Raw genomic sequence first — 22,828 nt, forward strand, 5'->3', positions numbered from 1 at the left:
CAGGCATGCAGGTTTATTTCGTGCACGCACGACGGCACAGGCGCAACCTACAGCAAAGAAGCCTGGACTGACGCCGACTGAGGTTTACCGGGAAGTAAATTCTATTCAGCCCACGGGAGGCTAAGGGCCCCTTCCCACGTTCCGAGGGAACGGAGCCACATTTGTTCCCAGTAGGGAGCTGGGCCCTTCTTTGTTCTTGACAATGCGGGTATGGGGAAAACACCATATATCCAACGACCTCACACTTGTTTAGATTTTAAAAAACACACAACGTCGGCGTATTTGTAAGGTGTGAGGGCGCCTTACTTCCGACCCGGGATCGTCCTGCCCAGCGCGTCCCATTCCAAGTGCTTCAGTTTGAAAGCCGCTTGTGGACAGAAAGGGGGGCAAACTTCTAGCGAATACCGCAGCAAGCAGCAGCAGCAGGGTGAGACGGGGGGCAATAATCCATGGCTTTAGCGCCGAAGCGGGCAGGACAGTGTTCGGTGCCGCGAGGCTGGGAGTCGGAGGCGCCGGGCTGTTTTTGCTCTTTTGCACTGGGAAGCACAGAGCTGAGCTGGGTTTTTTGCGTGCCGGCGGCCGCGCGGAATTCAAGATGCGCCCCGCGCCGAGATTTAGTCCTTGAGCGATCCCTTAGAATGGAGGGGGCGCCCATTGCCTTCTGGAGCGGCAGGAAAAGCTTAACTTGAATTTCTCGGTCTCCTTCACTCCTTGCCTTCCTCCACAAAGACACAAACAAAAAACTCCTGGTTTCTTTTGAGCTCCCTCTCTCCACCGTTGCTCTAACGCACCCACCCCGCGGTCTTTCACTGACGGTGCAAACCCACCTTTCCCCGTTTCTTTTTCCACTCCTCCCTCTAATCTCACGAACCCTTCACCCCGCCCTCCTCTGCAGGTGTAACCTTCTCTCAGTATGGACTGTAACTGCGTCTCGGACCTCCTCCTCACTTCTCCGGTTCCTGCTCTCTGGACTCCAGGTAAAACTGGCTTCGCTTTATCGGAAACCTGCCCTCTGCTGACCCATCGGGGCCTCCAGGGCTGTTGGCTGGGAGGGAACGACGTTGTTTCTCTCTCGTCTCTTTTAAACTCCCAGGACCAGGTAGATCCAGGTAGGCCAAGCATGCCCACCACTTTTCCAGGGTAGGCTTAGGCATACCTATCACTTTTTAAAATTTATGTTTATTTCTGAAGAGATTTATATCCCAACCTTCCAGTGCCTACAGACATTCAGGGTGGTTCCCCTATCTCCCCTCCACTGCTGCTGCCCCTTCCCACTGGGAAATGAAAAGATATAGCTAGTAACAGGATAAGAAACCAACCTTCCTCTCCTTTTCCTCCCTTCCTGCTTTCTGTTTTTGTTCTTGTGCAGTAAATACTTGTTGTTTCTGAATTCTAAGTTTAAACCAGCAGTGGCTGGTGGCTCCATATCAGTGGGGCAGTGGAATCCACTCCAGGTTTTATTCCAAACTTTCAAGGATCTGGAATTCAGTGACATGGAGCCACCAGCCACCACTGATTTAAAACTACCCTTTCCCACATTCCATCTTGAGGCTGTGACCAGATGCAGACTCCAGGGCTTCCCTATCAGCTAACTCTGCCCCTAACTTTGTTTACCATCCGGCTGCCTGATAAGGACTTCTGAAGAAGGCTTGTGCACTATCTTGTGACACTCTGCTTAGCCTAACAAAGGTATTCCCCTAATTGGGATTGTATAACAATTTGCTGTTCTTCCTGGGCTGTGAGCTGCAAAATCGGATCCAGCTATACTGGGCTGTGCCCAATGCTAGTCTTACGCAGAGGACATCCATTGCAATTAATGGGGATGCCTAAGTTAGGCCCATTAATAGGACTACTCTGAGTGGGACACCGCTAATTATGTTCCCCACTGTTATGTACCTTCCACAGGTCAAGGGTCTGTCCAAGATATCAAAGCAAATTTAACCACACACACACACACAGTGCAGTTTTTGATGTTGTCCTTCCACAAAACAGAAAGTAGAGGATTTAGCTGAAAATCCAGGTGCCTTATCCTTGTCCTCTTATCTGTGTCTGCAAGCAGAGATTGCTAGCCTCTGTCCATGCCCCCTGTGGTTTCTGGAGCCTTCAGGTCCCATCGTAACAATTTAATCTCTTTTTAAGTATGTGTTGGGGCTCAGCTAGCTGTGCAATCAACAGAGGTACCATTTAGGTATGTATTTATTACACTCTTATCTTACCCTTCTGTTTAACACAGCATACACGGTCTCTCAGCCCTATTTATCAGCTAAATGGCTACCAACTGAATGTCACTCTGTGGCTGAGTGGACTCTTGAACCCACGTTTCAGTCAAATGGTTTAATCACACTATACAGCTGGCAGGTAAAACAGAGGGGAGCAGATCACACACACACACATACATTTCAGATCATGTGTGAATGAACATTGGGGTGCCTTTATTTCTGTCCTGTACATTGTTTCCATATTGAAACTGGATGCCGTTGTCTTCCCTCCTGCCATGAAACTCTGAAAATCTGAAATTAAAACAAACCTATAGAAATCCTCCTTTATGACCTGAGAGCCCTTTCATGCTAATCCCAAATGAGTGAAGTCTGTCCATTAGTGAAATCAGTCCGTATGCAGTTGTGAAGGTGCTCTGTGCATCCTCAGAGGCACTCTGTTCTGCATTATTATTTTGACTATCTCAGGGCTGAGCCCTGGCATACAAAACCAGATTCCAGGACCTGCTGATAAGGCACTCAAAAGAAGCTCTGGGACATGATGAGGACCATTGCTTAAGTTGTTCAGTACATGGACCCAATGAAAATAAAGGAAGGGATACTACTGCACTGTTTCACACTTTCCATTCATTTGAATGGGGCCTGTACAGAACTTACTAGTGGATTGGGCCCTTTTCAGTTAGTGGAAATGGGTTTACCATTTAGATTTTCTGCTAGGCCTCAAAATATCTTGGCCTGCTAACTGTAGGCCCCATCTGCACAATACGTTTAAAACAGTATCATACCACTTTAAACAGTCATGGCTTCTCCCAAAGAATATTGCGAATTGTAGTTTGTTCAGGGTGCAGACAGTTGTTAGAAGTCTCCTATTCCCCATACAGAGCTACAGTTCCCAGTGTTCCTTGGGGAAAGGGACTGGTTGTTAAACCACTCTGAGAACTGTAGCACTGTGAGGGAAATAAAGGACTCCTCTCAGCATCAAACAACAAACTACACTTCCCAAGATTCTTTGGGGGAAGCTATGAAGGTGGTATGTTACTGTTTTAAATGTATTGTGCAGATGCGGCCTGCTCTCACTGTTCTCTCTTTCTCTAGGCCTTTTATGCCTACACACACCAAAGCTTCGTTTGACATCTGGCCCCATTTTGGCAGGCTTTAATGGCAGCCTTGCAGTATGTGGATAACAGGGGACTTCTAAACATGTGGAGAATGTCTTTCTCTCCCCACCAGCACCTACATAGATGAAGATGAAGGAGAAGATGTTCCAGACAAAAAAAGGATGGGTTGAGCCCCAGCACATCTCTCTCCCTTCTTAGAAATTCTGCACAGGTCCATGGCTCTGCCCCACCACAATGGTGCCATGGCTTTGATGTTGATTAGGGTGTTCTGGATGGAATACATGGGAGAAGGTGGTCTTTAGGTACCTGGACCCCAAGCCATTTTTTGGATGCCCAGTATCGAATCCAGTCTGGTTTGATGCATAGTGATACATACAAACATACTACTGCTATGGGACAAAACCATTCTATACATTACTGCTGCTGCTGCTATATACAACAGAGCTGAAATGAATCACAGACATTTGGAATTCCTATTATTTCACTATCAAAATTTGACATGCAAAATTTAATCTTGAGAATTCCAATTTGGACACTGAAGGCAAAACCATTATCTCAAGTGTTCAGACTTGTTGGTATCTCTTGATTGTTTTGATACTGACAGGTGTCAAATATGAAAGCCCATAAGCAGTCAATTGTAAAACAATAACAAAAACTGCTACATACCATTGCATGCCAACTATCAAATGCTAAACACCATTGCATACAACTATATGCCTCACTTAAGCATTAAAAGCAGTTTAGAAAAAACAATAGCAATACAATCAAAAAGCAACAATGACATTTTTTAACGTAGCCTATCCCAAACAACTCCCTAAAATGCCACCTTTTAACCAAGCATAGAAATTATATTTAAATATTTAATACCTAGCACTCATAAAGTGGATTAAATCCCTTAAAATACAAATTAACTAATGAAACCATAAAACCAATAAGCAATATTTAGCAAATGAATAATTAAAATTACAAGCTAGCAAATAAGTTGGTAGCAGTAAAAGAGAAAACTGCTGTTAAAAAGCCTAGTACACTAAAATTAACCAAATGCAGAGTGGCATAAATCATCCATTTGCACTTTCCAAGGTAGACATTCCAAAGATGTGGGGCCACCACAAAAAAATTCTTGTCCCTGGTACCTGTTAATCTTTTGGCTTATATCAGTGTACCAGACACCAGGGCCTCTGATGCTGATCTTTAAGCTTGAGCAGACTAAGTCCTTCAGGTAAACTGGTCCCAAATGGTTTAGGTCCTAACCTTTAGGGCTTTGCTAATAATATCTTGTAAATCAGGCCCAGAAATGATCAGAGAGCCAATATAACTAGCACATAGAAAAAGAAGCAACATGATCTGAACACCTAGCTCTTGCAAAGAGCTGCATTGCACCTATTGGACCCTCTGGAACATAAAGAGGACTAGGTGGGTTTCCCTGGGAAGGCATTTCATAATAATGGCGATACAACCAAAAAGGCTCTGCTTCTTGTACCTGCTCCCCATATAGGAACTGGTAGGGGGCCTGAAGCAGGCCCTCTTGTGCTGTAGCGACTGGGGTGGTGGAGCAGAGCTGTGGAGCTGCCCACCTGTCCCTGATGGGCAGCTTACTTGGACCAGACTGAGGTAAGATGGGTTGGTGGCTAGGTCAGAGCTGTGTGGAAACACCTGCAGGAGTGCTGGATTGGCTCTACTGGTGCATCTGTCCAGCCTTGCCCTTGCCAACATCCTGCCCCATCTCATCCATGTCCAGGTGAGCTGCAGTGATGGGAGGATGGCTCCGTGGCTCTGCCCCACTATGTGGGCTCCTACTGCCCTAATGCTGATTGGGCTGCTGTGGTGGAAATATGTGGGATACGGTGGCCTTTAGGTACTGCATGCTGACTATCGGTCAAATATAAAACTCTGATTGTTTATTTAAAATGTTTGCATACCACCCAACATTTCTCAGTCCTGACATCAAATGCATGATGTATAACCTACATCAAATATCTAGTGGCTCATTGGCTAATATTTGAATTGTCAGAGAATATCTGGTAAATATAAAAGATCCAGATTCGCAGAGAAGAATTTCTGCAAATGAATTCATTTGAGCTGCTGTATAGAGATGATCCAAAATAAATATAAATCCAACCACAATGTGACACAAGGCCATCCTGGCTTCTATGATCATTCTCTCCTAGTAAGCAATAAACAAACACGCAATCTCATACCCACTCATTTCACACTTCTAATAACTGCACCTTCCCCCTCTCTCACAGCAAAATCTCCCCCAAGGGTCTAGACTGCTGTGGAGTTTGTAGCTCCAAGCTGAAGGCTGGGGGCAATAGTGACAATCAAAGGAGATGGTTTTAACCGCAGGGCACTCTTTTCCATGCTAGGCCTCTAAGGACAGAAGCCTTGCATGTTTCATTAGCCAGCTGATTCCATTTTACCCCCATACACCCCAGATAGAACCATGGCAGGGCAGTCAAAGCAAGAATCTTAGCTGCCTGATGTTTGGGAGGGGGGAGGAAAAGAGTCTTACTGTATGTATTTTTCTGCATTCACATCTCATCTTTTCCCAAGGAGTTCAGGACATCATCTATGGGTTTTCCCATGTCCCTATTTTAGCTTCACAACAGCCTTGAGAGGTATTATTTATTTAATATTTATTTATTTATTTCCTACCCTTCACCCAAAGGTCCCACAGTGGGATACAACAATTTTGAAACATATAATTGAAATGAAATGGACTGCCTTCGAGTCAATTCTGACTTATGGTGACCCTATGAATAGGGTTTTCATGGTAAGCAGTATTCAGAGGGGGTTTCCTCTGAGGCTGAGAGGCAGTGATTTGCCCAAGGTCACCCAGTGAGCTTCATGGCTGTGTGGGGATTCAAATCCTGGTCTCCCAGGTCCTAGTCCAATACCTTAACCACTACACCACACTGGGTCTCAAAACATATAATTAAAAACAGTTTAAAACAACCTAAACAACATCACAGAAAATAGGGTGGGTCCTAAAAATGTACATCTCAGGTGTCGAAGGCCAGGGTAAAGAGGTGTGTCTTCAGCATTCACCAAAAGCTGTACAATGAAGTTGCCGGATGCACCTTGATAAGGAGGGAGTTCCACAGAGAATGCCCTCTCCCGGGCCCACACCACCCACAAACTTCTGAGGGCGGAAGAACTACCAAAAGGGCCCCCCCTGCTGATCTCAACGCCAGAGAGGGTCTGTAGGAAAGGAGGTGGTCTTTTGGATATTTGGGACCTAAGTCGTTTAGGGCTTTAAATACTAATGTGAGCACCTTGAACTGGGCCTGGAAATGAACTGGAAACCAACTGGCTAGGTAGGCTAGTGTCTGGCCGCTGCTCGACCAGTAAGCATCATGGCTATACAGGATTTGAATGCCAGTTCTCCCCATTGTAAATCTAGCGCATTATTTACTATACCACCCTGGTTCTACCTTGAAAAATAAGGGCAAAGTCTCCTTTTTTATATGATGTCTAACGATTTAACCCTCCCACTGTCATGTAGCTCCATGGTTCTTAACCTTTTTTGGGTTATGGACCTTTGAGAATCCAATGAAAACTATGGACCCCCTCCCCAGAAAAATGCACAGAAATACATCCCTGTTGAAGGGGCACACTTTACCCATGATATATAATCACAGTGAGACTCTGGGTTTCAGAAAACAATAAGGCTTATATTTATTGTAGGAAATGCATACTGGATAGGAAAGGTCCTAACTAACTAAATTTGGAGATGCAAAGAGCCAGGCATGCTCTTTCATCTCTGCAGGAGAGAGAGAGAGAGAGAGAGAGAGAGAGAGAGATCCCCTCTCTCAAGATGAGACCAGGAAGAAGGGAAGAGCAGCAAATGAGGTTAGCAACCCTAAGAGTATCAGCACCTGAAGGAAGGTCAACACAGCTTAGGTTAGAAAGACAGATGGGAACCTTTGTGCTTCCTCGGAACTATCTACTCTTTCCCCATGCGAACCTCCAGCCAGCTGTGTCACATCCCAACACTTCCAACACAAATCCAGCCACACGAGACCCGCAGGATTCTGCACCACCGTCACCTCTCTCCACCCTCCACAGAGGCAAGCAGGAGGCATCCTCACAGTTCAAGCATGCTTCCCAGCCAGTCAAAAGCACTCAAGGAGGGAGTAAAGGAGGGAGTAAAGTGGGCCAGTGAGGGGCGTGGCCTGGAGAGACGCTCCCCTGATTGTCATCAAGGCTCATGCTGGCTTGACTGGTTTGTATGGCATGTAGCCTTTTAAGGTGCCTGAACTGAGCAAACTCAGCCCCAATGAAAACCCAGGTTGATTTGGCAGAAGGCATAATTTACTAAGGAATCCTAAAAAGGGGGAAATGTGATAGCCTTCTAAAAAGTGTAAATAATTAGAGGATGGCCTCTGAGCATGTGCAGAGTGTCTTTCATTCACCACTAAGTAACCCCCAGTCAGTTCCTAACTGATCCTTTTTTGTCCCCGAGGAGCTGTAAGATCTGCTATTTCACTTTTTAAAAATCAAGTAGTGATTTGCATTGGATTAATCTGCCCATTTCCCCCTGGAACAGGGGATTTCAAATGTCAGTGAACCCTTTCTGTGTGAAGCCATCTGCTGCTGAGGAGCTTTTGCATGCTGCAGTGGATTCTCGGGGTGCACAATGTGTCCATGGGGGGGGCTCTGACAGGATTGTTAGTCCTCCTGTTGCTCCACATGAACTGTAAATGTGGTCTGGGAGCAAACAGTAGCTCCCTAGATGATGATGGTAGCAAGCTCTCTCCCAGGGAGGTTCATCTTCCATTAAGGAGACTCCAGAGAAACTTCTGTGGGACTCCTAAAACACACTCTGAGGAAAAAAATGCTGCTCGAGAAAATGATGTATTTTCCAATCACCTCCCTCTAACAATGAGGGTGTTAAGAAGTTTCCAGATAAGCTAGTAATAGCAGTAACTCCATCTGGGCTGAAATTCTGCTCTGTAGAGTAGTTAAAATAATGGTGACTCCACTCTTGGAGTCATGGAAGCACAGCAGGAAATGTCAAGAGCAGGCTTTACAAAATTAAAGCAAGATAGTTCTGGTTTCCTGATCTATAATAAAGCCCTCCACAGCTTGGGACCAGTTTACTTGCAGCTTACTGTGCCTAACCCCATATATATGCCCACTTGACCTCTTCAGTCTATGGAATGGGCACTGTTACAGGTGCCACATAACACTGCACTTGTAAGAAATCAATCTTTTCATGTGGCAGCACCCACACTTTGGAACTCCCTTCCTATTCACATCAAGCAGTCACCTTCGCAGTACTCTTCTTGACACCTGCTTAAAGCCAGTGTAGTGTAGTGGTTAAGGTGTTGGACTATGACCTGGAAGACCAGGGTTCAAATCCCCACACAGCCATGAAGCTCACTGGGTGACCTTGGGCCAGTCACCGCCTCTCAGCCTCAGAGGAAGGCAGTGGTAAACCCCCTCTGAATACGGCTTACCATGAAAACCCTATTGAAGGCAGTCCATTTCCATTTTAAAACATTTATATTTAGGCAAGCCTATCCAGACACATAGATGTTGATGTGTTTTAATTTCTTTTTAGTTTACTCTTAATTTTAATTCTTTTAACACAGTTTAACTACTTGTTTTTAATTGATAATTTTAATATTTCTTGTAAACCACTGAGAGATTTTATGACAATCAAATGGATTATAAATTCTGTTAAATAGAATATATAAAAATGTACACAAATATACCTGGCTGTTTCAAAACCCCATTGCAATTTTCAGGATGGGAAATGGAAACTGGGGGAAGGGTACAGCTTACCCAAATCTCCCTGCATGACTTAAATCAAAATCTTTATGACAAACTATGTATCTCTATCTCGGCCTCTGTTTTGCTCATGAAGACATAAAGGGAAAGAGTGCAGGGAGAATTAAGTAAGAACTAGCATGCTTCCTCCAGTCTGCCAGCTTTCTGACCAATCAGTATAAAATCACTGGATATGACTGGCAACCACTTGGTGCTTATTTTCCCTTCATTATAATTAAATTTTACTTTATTAAAATAATGGATTGTGTAAGTTAAACAACATTTATAAAAGGCTACCAGGGTTTTTTTTAGGTCTGGACAATCCCACTCCACCTTAGTATCCTAAGGCTACCATAATATTCCAGCCTGTGGGCCTGGAGGTAAATCCATACCCCAGTAACCATCTCCCAGAGCACTTGAGAACGGCTCCTTCAATTACTGCTTTTAAATATCAGCTAAAAACTTTTCTGCTCTCCCAAAGCCTTTGGAATCTCAGTTTAGGTTTTATCTTTATAATTCTCCATAGCCAGTGTACCTGAAGTATCTGGCTTTTTCCTTACCTGTTTAAGTCTCTTTCCTCCCCCTCCCCATCTTCCCCTTTTATTTTTAGTTAGATTGTATGCCTTTGTGGTAGGGACACATTTTTATTCATTTATTTTTTGTACAGTGCCATGCGCATTGATGGAACTATATAAACTCACAATTTTTAAAAAAGTTGTTGAGGTAGAAACTCTATGGGCATAACTTTACAGTCCTGTAAGGTCCCATTGGCACAAGAGTTGCACTTCTCTTCCTGCCTCAATTAGCGCAAGGGGGAGAAGGGTACAAATGGTCTCCCCTTTGCACTCAGCACAGACACTGAGAGGCATCAAGGGAAGGAACGTATACCTTATATCAGTGGAGACTGGTGGCTCCAATGTCAGTGCTCCAGGTTTTAGTCTGAACTTTCAAGGTGCTGTCCAAGGTGCTGTACACTGATGTACTGACATGGGAACCAGCAGTCTCCACTGCTTATATCAAGTCAGACTATTAATCCATCTAGCTCAGAATTCCCTACTCTGACTGTCAGTGGCTCTCCAGGGTTTCAGACAGGACACATTCTCATCCCTACTTGAACCTGAGGTCCTTCAGTGTGCAAAACAGATGCTCTACAACTTCCCCGAAGCATCCAGGACTTCCCAACAAACTATTTACACTTCCATTGGGAGGGCTATTCTCACACTTCGAGAGCCCTGGCATCCTAGTAATGCACAGGGAGGCCTTCGGGAGAGTGAATGCAATTTACTGTAGGGGTGCCAAAGGTGTTCTGTGTAACTGAAAATCAAGGCATTGATCAGCAGTTCATTAGGCCTGTTAATGATAGATTCATAGATAGAGGCACAGATCTGAGGAGGCTGGCCTGACCTCTCATGTGCAGAAGAGGCCAGAGTGTTTCCCTTAGCACCTTCTGCTTGAAGTCTATCCCCCCCAGAGCTGCAGAGAGAGCTCAGCTTTTAGCCATGATTAATTAGTCGGGGTGGAGGTGACCGAGTCCTCTATCCCTGCTCCGTGGAGATGCCTGCTTTTAAACACAGTGTATCAGGTTGTTATTAAAGTCCACTGCAGAATTAAGATCTGCAAGTGGAAATAACTACAAGGAGTGGAGCATCTCAACTTCAAGGGAGAGATCTCAGAGTCTCTGGCAATATTTTATAAGTAGTGTAAGAGGAAACTCTGTAGCAGAGGTCTAGCCATGTGCACATGTGCATGCAACCATCTGTGCATGAACATTTGCATGCCTGGTGCAACGTTGGGTACTAAGCAATAAAATATTGTAAAGAAGGCCATTCACTGAGACAGAAGAGGTGAACACACACATTGACAAAAATACAATCTGAAAAGAGACCATCAAAATATGTTTGACTTCTATGGTAAAGGGCCATCTTCATTTGCATGCAGCAAAATGACAATAAAGAGCCTTGTGGCACCTTAAAGACAATGAATAATTTTATTATTATTATTATTCACAAATGTATTATGACACAAGCTTTCATGGACTAGAGTTCACTTCATCAGATGCATGAATTGCTTTCTGAAGCTGGCAGGTATATGTTCATGTAAGTGTGTAGAGAAAACAAATGTTAGCCATGAGAGCCATGGGGAATGAAATGCCCCAATACAAGTTGTGATAACTGTGTTAATGCGTAAATATATGTAAAATAATTATAGTGACCTTTCACAAAGCTGTGTTGATGATAACACAAACATCTGTGCACCAGTAAGCTAATAAATCCATGCAGTGGATTAGAAAACCAATATATCAATTCAGGCCAAAAGTGACAAACTTTAACTTCTTGATAAATGTCAATCTAGCACTATGGGGCAGGAGAAGACCATTATGAAAAACATTCCTGAGGAAGTGGGGGAAATTCAAAAACCAAAGAAGCATATTATAAAAAGACAACCCAATCATTCAAATTTCAACAGTTTTAAATACTAAAATCTGTGATCTTCATCATGTAATGAAGAATTATCCCTGTGTTTGGAAATCTTTCTTAGTTCTAACTGGAACCTGGTTTACTGCCCCATTTAAAATGAAATCTTCTCATAATAATTCCACTTCATATGTAGGAATTTCTCATATTATATTTTCCCCTATTGTTTAGGTATTTTTTAAACACTACTCAGGAGTTCTTCCTTGTAAAGTGTAGCAACCTTTTAAATCTATATGAAAACAACATAGAGCCCTTTGGCACTTTAAAGACTAAAAAAATTATTGTGGCAATGAAATATCACAAGGAGGAGCCTTTGAGGAAGGACGCTGTGGATCATTTGTTGCCCTCTATATGGGTGTGTGTGCCATCTGCAGATACCAGTGGGTACATCTGACACAGTGGCTACAGTCCATGAAAACTTGTGCTATACAATAAACCTGTTAATCCTCACTGCGCCATACGACTGTTCTTTTTACTGCAACAGGTCAACACAGCTACCCTTTGGAATTAATTCACACCATAACGTATTCTCATACTGCAACAAATAAAAAAAGAAACAACTAAGCTGAAAATATCTACTTTCTTATACTCAGAAAATAATGTCAAGACTGCTTCTTAAATAAGGAGTTCATTTGTATTTTAAAGCCTATCTTCGAGGGGGGGTGTATTGTTTTAAAAAAACTTTTTTTTAGCAGTTTTATGGTATGTTTGTAAATTGCCTTGAAACACATGCAAAAGGCAATTCATAAATTAATTTCTTCTTCATGATAACAATAAAAAACAACTCTTCCTATTAAGCCTGATCCATACATTTTACTCAGAAGTAATTCCCAGAGAACTCAATTGTCTTACTTCCAAAGGAGTGTGCATAGCTCTGCAAGTCTATAAATCAATAAGACCTATATCAGCCAGCCTCTGTTTCAAAGTATGTTGGGGAGGTCTCATGGTCCTGTCACTGTGTGAGACACATGGTGTTGGGGCACAGGAAAGGCCCTTTGTGGTCTTGGCATCCTGACTGTGGAAGGCCCTCCCCTCTGAAGTGCATTGGTGCCAGCACTGCTGACTTTTCAGCACCAGTTGAAGATGGACCTCTTTTATCCAGGCTTTTGCAGGGGTGCTCAGTGGCAGCTGGAGGCTCCATTTCAGCAGGGCAATGGAATCCATTCTGGGTTTTAATCCAAAGTTTCAAGGATCCTTGGACAGTGCCTTGAAACTTTGGACTAAAACCAGGAGTGGATTCCATTGCCCCACTGACATGGAGCCATCAGTCACCATTTAGGGCTTCTGTAAATTTGTAGTCAAACTATTGCTCTGTTAATATATGTGATGTTTTAGCTGTTATATTTTCATCCTGGTGTATTTTATTGTACTTTTATCTTATTTGTAATCCACCCTGGGATCATGTATTGATGAAGAGTAGGATAAGCATTGAGCAAATGATTTTTTTTTAAACAAACAAACACCCAGGGTATGGTCTGAAGGCACATGAGGCCACCACCTTACTGAAACTAAGCAGGTTTGGGTCTGGTCAGGGCCTGGATGGGACACCACCTGGGAACCATATGTATGCCACCTTGAGTTCCTTGATTAAAGAAAGGTGGGATATAAATGTAGGAAAATAAAATAAATAAAACATTCAGGGACATCTTGCTAGTCTGAATGATGGATTCCAAAAGAAAAGAAAAATACTGTGGTGGTTGGTTGGTTTGTTGACTGACATGTGGGGCAAGGTGTGAGTTAGTGCAGAATGCCAGGCTTCCTCGGCTAGGCCTACACACCTTGTGACTCAACTGTATCCTGCTCTGCCAGATGCCTGGCAACCTCTCTGCAGGCAGCAAAACTAGGAGCTTTGCCAAGCCCATAGAAGGCTGGGGGGGGGCTTGTTTGTGTTGGTTTAATTTAGCAGAGTTAGCACACACAGTTTGGAAGGTGGCTGTATATTGAATGCTGTAGGAGTAGCCTTCCCCTTGGTTTCAATCACACAGAGACATTTGCTGTGGAAAATAAGAAAGCTTAGTTCATTATAGGAAGTACATACTCGGACAGAAAAGAGTTCCCAGTTCTAACTAAAACCAAGCTGGAGATGCAAAGAGCCATGCTTGCTCCTTCATCTCTGTAGGAGAGAGAGAAAGAGACAAAGGAAAGATGTCTCCTCTCCCAAGGTGGGACAAACCAGAAGGGAGGAGCAGGAAATGAGGTCAGCAACCTTGAGAGCAGTAATGTACTGGCAAATTCAGAAGAGCAGGGTCTCTTCATGATCGTCATGCCATGCCCCCTCATAGCCATGCCCCCTCACTCATCACCACACTCCTCAGTCCTTCCCATACATGCCTTCTCCTACAACAATAGACATCCCTAGGAGCCAATCAGCATGAGAGGGGAGTGTGTTAGCTGCTGAGAAGAGTCTTCTCTGTGGCTGATTCACCTCTTTTCACTGATTGACTACAATCAGCAGGAAAGGACAAGTTAGAAGACTCTTCTCAGTGGCTAGCATACTTTCATGCTATTTGGCTTGTAGGACCCTGGAGTCATAGGGACCTTGCTCCCAAGAAAGCAAGGGGGTCTAAGACCCCTCCCTGAGACCTTGGATGACTGCACCCCTGCTTAAGAGTATCAGTCAGCACATGAAGGAAGGGCAGCACAAGTTAGGTCAGAAAGAGTAAGACAATCTAGGAAGCTCAGATGTTCTTTTGTCTATCTGCTTTAACCCCATGCCAATCCCATCAAGCTGAGTTGTATCCCAGCACTTCCAACAGTTGTGTGTGGTGGGTCATGATGAACTGTGCAAGCCTGCTCTTGTTCCATATCCTCCCCCCCCATGCTCCTTCCTCAACCAAAGTAAGCACCCTGTTAGGTGCCACGAAATAACAGGTGGCGGGAAGGAAGCTAATTACAAAGGGGCTTAGCTAGACACACTAGGGCTGCAGTGCTTAACCATTTGATTAGATTAATCTGCTCCAAAACTTCTGGCTGACAAAAAAGTGTCCCAGTTAATTGGGGAGCAGATTTATCATTTAAAATTATTATTAATACAAGCATTTATAAAAACAGCAGATGGCAAATATTACCCTAAAAGGCTATTTTTTCCTCTCACATTGGAGGGAATGCATCTTCTCACATAACACATCTAGGATATATATGTGCATCACCCCCACCAAAGGCCAAAGACAATGTGCATTTTGCTGCAGAACTATTATACAAAAATATGTATTTAGATTTAATTGAGTGACCAGTTAGTTAATCAGATAAAACCCATTTAATCAATTGCCTTTTCAATCAGGTGACAGATCCACTATGCATCAATTTCCAAAGAGATCTCTGTATTTTGCATATTTAATGATGCAGAATCCATCTTTCCTTTGTATCCTGGAAGGGGAATCTGCAACATTCGGATATACCAGGGCACAAACACCCTCTTTTTTTGCATGCACACAGGTATAGGTCTTGTCCCAACTAGTGCTAGGCCCTATCTCTTTTCTTGGCACCTATGTTGCCACTGGATACCCATTGATGCCAGAATTCATCTCCATCAGATGCAGCCAAGAACTCATGGAGCTGTGTACTTTTTGCAAGGGTGTATCAAGGAACCAAAATACATGATCTCTAGAAACTGAAGTGATTATCCAGCTGGGCTTCCTTCTAAATCACAACTGGTTTAATTCTCCCCCCTCCCCCTCTCTCCTGGCAGGCTTTGCTTTCCCAGACTGGGCCTACAAGCCTGAGTCAAGCCCTGGCTCACGTCAGATCCAGCTGTGGCATTTCATCCTGGAGTTGCTGCAGAAGGAAGAATATCAGAATGTCATTGCCTGGCAGGGGGACTACGGGGAGTTTGTCATCAAGGATCCAGATGAGGTGGCCCGGCTGTGGGGCATTCGTAAATGCAAGCCCCATATGAACTATGACAAACTGAGCAGGGCCCTGAGGTGAGGCACTGGGATGGGATGAAGGGGAATGCTTGGGGATGCCCTGTGGCACGGGACCCTGCCAGCTTTAGCACTTATGCTGTGGGGCAGGGTGCAATCCCTAGGCTTCTGGGCTCTGTAGCATCACAGCGCCCTCTAGCCTTGTGCTGAAGCATTGTGGTCTATTTTGATTGCGATTTTCTACTTTTGAAACAACATTCAGGATGAATTATTGTTTCTGATATTCTTTATTCCTTCATACTAACGGTGCAATAATTCTCAACCAGTGCAGGCATTTGAGGGGGGAAATGCTTCACCAAGACCATTAAATATTACCTCTAGAACTACCTACTGGCTAAAGAGGTTGTGAAACTGATTAATTTTCTAACAAATTGCTTGGTTATTGATCAAATTTAAGTAGCTGTTCAAGGCCTAAAACATAGCTGCACTCCTTGATGCTGTGGAGATTCTGAAGGAAGGAGGCAGGTACAATTAAATGTAAGATAACTTAGAATTCACAGGCCCTTTTAGTAAGCCAAATGCTCCATTCGTGCCCCCTTCCTCTGGGGTCGTTAGGGCCAGCCGTTACCTGAGATGGTGGACAGTGTGAACTTGTTGCTATTATTTCCTCTTCTTCAGCAAAAGCTCTAGGTTGACCACATGGGGGCAGCATTTATACATTATTAACCATTAACCATGGAAGAATTATAGAGGTATTTGATTTCTCCCAGTGTGTATACCACCCTGGGGTAAAATGAACCCACGGAAAGGTGTGTGAGCAAAACTGAAGTGGATTTGTTGCCTCTTAATGTGCTTTAGTTAATCTCAGTTCACAAACCAGGTTAATTAAAGAATGGTAAACAGATGGAGTTCCCCCTCCACCACTGTACATGAGGATGGATGAACTAGGAATTCTAATCGGTAACAGAGATTGCATTGCAGCCAGCTAAGTTTTATTCAGAGCAAACCCATTGAAATGAATGGACCTAATATTTTGTTGTTGTTATGTGCCTTCAAGTCGATTACGACCTATGGCGACACTATGAATCAGTGACCTCCAAGAGCATCTGTCATGAACCACCCTGTTCAGATCTTGTAAGTTCAGGACCTAATATAGGTATGCACATTAATTTCAATGGGTCTACTTTGAGTAGGTATAGCATGGGCTACAACCCCTTCAGTCAATATCGAGCTAAGCAGTGGAAGTTAGTCTTGTCTACTAATCCACTCCCCCTTCCACATTGCTCAGTGCCATGCAGCAAGCCCCTTGTGAAATGGGGGGTGGGGCGGATTTTGCCATATTGGGTGGTGGTGGTGAGGGTCCTGCCATCTGAAGCTTTGAAAAGTTGAATATGCCTAAGAATGTGTTTGTGGTGGAGCCAATACCAGAGGTTAGGATCAGGAATGTCCATGCCTAAGTTTCCTCCTAAAACTCATAAGCTCTGCCCAAATGCAATTACCGTGAGTCTTAGTATGACAGCCAAGAAGGCAAACTCAGCAAAGCAAGTTCTTTACCTTACAAGCATGATGATGATAAAAAACTGCCTGAATGGGCCAACCCCCTTCTCTTTTTCTACCGTTCTATGTATGTGTGAAAGGAGGAGTGGTGGCACAGTGAGATGGGAGAAGGGGGTGGGAAAATCTCTTCCTACTTCTAGAAAGTGGCAAAGTTCAAAAGGTTAAAAATTCCTATGCAGAATGAGTGCCTGGCCTGCCTAGAGAGTGTGAATTCCTTCATTTAGGAAAAAACAGACTTTGTCTTAACCCCGCAGAAAAAAAGAAAGCCCCCAGAGAATGAGAGTGAAAAGGGGGAAGCTTATGCACTAAGAAGTTTTTTTTTTAAAAGGTTGTGTTTTTCGTTATTGTTGTAGGGCTTTCTGAGTCAGTTATGCAGACCCCAATGAGTGAGAGCAAGCCTACACCAAGGAACCCAGCATAACCTAAGCCAGTTGGAGTTATACTGGTTTACAGTACACCCCAGATCCTAACTCAGTTCAGGAGCCCTTGGAAGGGAAAAATGAATGTTCAGCCAGCCCAGCCCAGTGGAAAGAAAATAAAGGCAGCAAAAAACAGAGCTATTGTGTGTTTTTACTTTGACCACCCTTTTTCCTGGCTTAACTTAAGTCAGGAATTGATGTAGAATAGGGTGAAAGTCTCTCCCCCTCCCCAGTTCTGCCTCCACCATAGCCCCAGAATACCTTTTGGGATTTAGGGTAGCTCAATTTATGCTGGTCCTGGTTGAGCCAGGAGGGGTAGCTGAGCCAGAATGAGGGACTCAGCCGGCTCAGCCAGAGATCCACCATATCCTAACCCCCCTTAGCTCAGTGCAAATACCTATAGGATTGCACCCTAAATCATTGAGATTAATCTATTTTTTCTTTTTTAAAAATTGTTTTGAAAGGTGCCCTGATTAATTTGGCAACAGATCTTTGTTTGTTTAAGTTATCATATTTAATTTTCAATATAATAGCTTATTATACAGCCACAAGAGTGGCTATATGCTACAGCCAGCATGGATTTTTTCACATTCCGCCATGTTAAATTGAAAATACCCCCATGCAATTCTGCTGCTTCCCATAAGCACACTTCAAAACAAAATCTTACAAAACTTGTAGACCTGAACTCAGAAATGCTTGCTTAACAACTTTCCTAAGTTTTCATGGCAATACACAAAACACTCAGAGAAAACCAAGAGTTCAAAATGTAAAAGAAGAGAGAAAAAATCCAGCCCCCTGTTGAACTTTTTTCTGTGGTCTCATAACTTGTTGAAATTATTAAAAATCAGCCATGTTCACAGAGTACCTGTAATCCTATTACTGACCTTGCCGCATATTCTGATCTTTATTTTCTGCAGTTTAAAAGTTTAAAAAATGCATGGCTAATTTTTAATTAATTTAAGAAATGTAACATTGGAGTCTATGATAGCACAGGCATGCTCAGTAAGAATCAACAGTCAGTGTTCTAACAGCTGGACTCACAGCTGCTTGGCTTGGCTAATCAGGGGGGCACACCCACACCAGACATTTGTTCCACTTGAAACTGTCCTGGCTTCCCCCCAAGAATCCTGGGAAGTGTAGTTTGTGAAAGGCTCTGAGAGTTGTTAGGATACTCCTATTCCCCTGACAGAGATCCAGTGGCCAGAGTGAACAGTCAGCCCCTCTTCTGAGCTTATAGCTCTGTGAGGGGAACTGGGCATCTCCTAAAAACTCTCACAAACTATACTTTCTAGGATTCTTTGGGGGAAGCCATGACTGTTTTAAGTGGAATATAGGTCTGGTGTGGATGTGGCCAGGGACAGCTGTGGTGTAAATTTGGGTGGGAGACTACATGTGTCTGCTATAGAATAAAAAGGTGGGGGAAATCCTGAAAACAATGATTCTGTTCACAATGTTTTCCTTTTGCAAAGGAATGGGGCATTCCCTTTGCCCCGTGCTCACCCACCCAATCTCCTCCCCTCCCCCTTCCTCTGATAGAAATATCTGATGGCTATAGGTACTTTCTTAAACTGCAAGGGTTTTTTTGTCTATTGGTGAATTTAAGCTTCTCATGGCAACTATCTCATTTAAAACAAGCATTCTCCCTCTATAGGAGGAACAACCTCTTCTAAAGATTGTGCTTACAAAAGACATGTGCATATGATTGGTTTATTCATTGGCAAATTTAATCAATCAGTTGATTGCTTAATTGGTTAAAATTCATATAAGTAATCAATAAGATTTCTGTAATTGGCTGGCTGCTGTACTAAGGCTTCAGTCCAATACACATTCATCTGGAAGTAAGCCCCATTGAAAGCAATGGGACTTACTTCTAAGTAGACACATATAGAATTGTACTGTAAGTATTATTATTACCTATAATACTGGTTTAACATACTATCATACCACAAACCCATCCCTTAGATAGATTCCCAGAACACCATTAAATTCTTGAGAGGGGAAGGAATAATTTTTACCCGCTGTTCCTTCCCCCCCCTCCAAAACACTGATGAATCTAACAGCAGCTTACCCTCACCCTTTCTTATGTAACTGATTGACAGTGATATTTGTTATTGCTTATTAATTAACTGCACCTCTCTGGCCATTTGAGATTCCACCTCCCTAATTAATATTTATGAGAAGCTAAGTGCTATTGACGCTTCCTATTAACTCAGCCTGGGAATTCATCTCTGCTCTGCCCAGTAAATAAATGCTGAAGACTCCCTGATAACCCCAGCTAACTCCCCAGGGCACTAGTTTATGGAAAGCTAGGAGATTTATTGCTAGCATAGAGTTTGATGACACATTACTACTCACTAGGGGGTGCTTTTTGCTTGGAGCTGGTGCGGATGAGTTGAATTCCTGTGCCACTAAGGGGCACTGTGGCGCAAGGCACAAAATGGGTGGTGCCACTAGAGGGTGCTGATTCCAAAGTCAGGGCGGATTCCAATGTCATAAGGTGGCACTGGGCACAGTGGTGGCTGGTGGCTCCATGTCAGTGGGACAATGGAATCTGCTCTGGGTTTTAGTCCAAACTTTCAAGGAGCTATGAGCATAGACAGCCACTCTCGATAAGAGAGGCTTAGAGGTAAATAACATGATATGCACACCAGTTGTTTTCATATTCATCGGGTACATCACTTTACTGGCTATTCTTTTTTGAAGCACAATTTATGCAGGCCTTTGCCTGAGGTAGAACCTCTCATTCTGTGTACCCTTGGTGAGCTGCTGTCTCTGTTTTGCACATCCCACTGTGATATTTTCGCCCCCTAGGGCTTTGCAGCCATTCTGCTTGCTGCTAGCTCACCTTCCCCCTCGTCCCTCTTTTTGGCCAGGTATTACTACAACAAGCGGATCCTGCACAAGACGAAGGGCAAACGCTTCACCTACAAGTTTAACTTCAGCAAAGTGGTTTTGGTTAACTACCCTCTCTTGGACATGGCTGCCAACTCCCCATTCCTGCTAGCCCAGAACCCTTTCAATGGCAGCAACCATGGGACCGACTGTGCCCCGCTGACCCCTGAGGTAGGACAAAGAGAAGAGGGAACCACACATTTGGGGCGGGGGAGGGGCATATAATGTCATTTGCTCCAGTGTAGATTTAAAATACATTCAAAGCACCCATCCACACACACACACATACACCAGGGAAAGTGTATGTCAAGCATGCTGGAAATTGTAGCTCTGTGACAGATAAAGTGCAGTTCCCAGGAGTCTTTGCAGTGTGTGCATGCTTTAAATGTATAGTGTGTACACAGCAGAGCAGGTTTTCAGATCAGGTTGGCATGATCTAGAATTCTGATGTCAGGACTTAGTGCTAGAATAGTGCCATGGAGCATGTGCAGAGTGGCTATTCTTTTTTCTTTTCTTTTTTGCTTACAAATCAGCCTACAGGGACAGGATGGTCAGATCAGGTGCCAGTGAGATCAACCACTTCATTTGAACAAATGGACCTGTGTAGCCCATTTGTTCCTCTCTCCCTTTCCCCTAGACCCTGCAGAGCCTCTTTTCTAGCCCCCGCTTGGGGGACCCTGCCGCCCGCACCCCACTCTTTGAACGTCAAACAGAGACTGAGAAGTTGAGGCTGGATGCTGCCTTCCCTTTCCTGGGGTCAGGTGAGAACAAACACTTAATTCTCCCATTCGCATTCTGAGTATTTCAGGGAAGGGGCTGATTTCAAGGCAGGGATCCCTTTTTGTTTGTTGCTGCTTGATCCTGTTTTTTTTTTAAAAAAAACCAAACACATCTCCCCTAAAAGATTATTTCCTTTCTTTCAATATTGTTGTGATTCATCCTCTGAAGGGTAAAATGAGATGTTATGGCAACATATCGGAGTAGCCCCCAATCATCTGTGCTAATAGCTGGATTCAGCATGGACCAGTTGCTCACATCTCTTCCCTTCTCTCCATAGGTATTGCCGGATATACAAAGCCCCCCAGTTTGCTGACTCCGTATGGCAGGAACGCTTCCTTCCCAGATTACCCCTGGAATTTTAACCCTTACCTGTCCAGCACTTTCCCCCTGAGCAGCTCCAAGCTACCCGCCTCCCTGTACTCCCCCCACTTCTACCCCAACCCCCTGTCTGGGTCATTAGCTCAGCTTCCAGGGCCCATCTCACTGCTCCCAGGGGATAGCACAGAGCGGGCTGCAGCCCTGGGGGCTGGCTCTGTCCCCCGTCTCTGCCTCCCTCCCCATGGCACAACCCTGCCCTTGCGTGGGGCTGGGAATGGGACAAGTGATCGTGAGAAGGAGCTCCTGGGTACCAGGGCCCAGAGTCCATCAGGGGGGCGAGGGACCAAAGAAGATCCCGGCTCGGATTCAGAGTTGGAGATCACAGATCTGAGTGAATGTAGTTCGGAGAACGAAGGCTGTGATTTCAGCCCTGACAGCTTGGAGGCGCTAGAGAGTCAGGTGCAAAATTACAAGCGGCTGGAGAGAGATTGGACGGCAGGAGCAACAGCGAGCCAGCCAGAAGGGACGGCAGGGGTCAGCCTGGGCCCTGCCAAGGAGGGGAAGAACCTGCCAGGCAGCTGAACACAAGCTCCTAGGAGCCTAACTGCTGGTCCTCTGCATCAGTAGCCAGCTTCTTAAAGAGTTTAAGGCAAACAAAAAAAGACCCCACCACATTTGTTTGATGTCTCTATTTTTATAGGAAAATTTTATTCACTGAATATACTGAGTCTAATTCCCCAAAGCACTCTCTCCTTCTGCTCCTCACTCCTTCACCCTGGGCTGGAATACTCTTCCCCCGCCCTCACAAAGCTACAAGAAAAGGATGAGGGGTCAGGACAGGCAGCAATGCAGAGGTGCACAACCTGCAGCCAGCAGCTGGTGACTCCATGTCAGTGGGGCAGTGGGATCCGCTCCAAACTCTCACGGAGCTGTTCAAGATGCTTCAGATAAAAACCCAGAGCAGATTCTACTGCCCACTGACCAATGGCAACGGCCAGTGGCCCTCTAAGTGTTGCTAGACTCAAACTCTCAGCAGCCAGCACAGCCAATAGTCAAAAATGCTGGGCATTGGAGTTCAGCAACATTTAGAAGAGCCGCAGGTTCTCCATACTTGCTCACAGCTGCAGGTCTTGAAAGAGCTGAAGCTCTCCCCCCTCCCCCGCAAGCTATCACCAGCTCAGTGCATTTTTGTCATAATCTGTCTTGGTTCTAACCCAACTAGCCCAACCCCATAAACTGGCCCACTGGCCAGTTCTGCAGCATCTCTGAAATATTTCAGTCTAAGTTAATCCTCTCTAGTGCACCCCACTCCACCCCGCACAAAATTCCCTTTCAAGGAATCTGTTACAGTATTCACCTCTTTAATGGCAAAGTTCTAGTCCTCATGAGGTGCAGAGACAACCAACTTGCTACTGT

At 44.4% G+C, this 22,828-nt stretch overlaps 1 protein-coding gene across 1 annotated transcript; it reads left to right on the top strand.

Moving 5' to 3' along the window:
• Nucleotides 1–913: 913 nt before the first annotated feature.
• ERFL (ETS repressor factor like) lies at nucleotides 914–21,994 on the top strand. The gene is made up of 5 exons (XM_061597754.1): nucleotides 914–977; nucleotides 15,272–15,506; nucleotides 20,296–20,485; nucleotides 20,952–21,075; nucleotides 21,372–21,994. The coding sequence occupies exons 1-5, from the start codon at nucleotides 914–916 to the stop codon at nucleotides 21,992–21,994; spliced, it is 1,236 nt and encodes a 411-aa protein (XP_061453738.1).
• Nucleotides 21,995–22,828: the final 834 nt, after the last annotated feature.

Source organism: Rhineura floridana, chromosome 15 (genome assembly GCF_030035675.1).
Source record: "Rhineura floridana isolate rRhiFlo1 chromosome 15, rRhiFlo1.hap2, whole genome shotgun sequence".
NCBI classification, from domain to species: domain Eukaryota; kingdom Metazoa; phylum Chordata; class Lepidosauria; order Squamata; family Rhineuridae; genus Rhineura; species Rhineura floridana.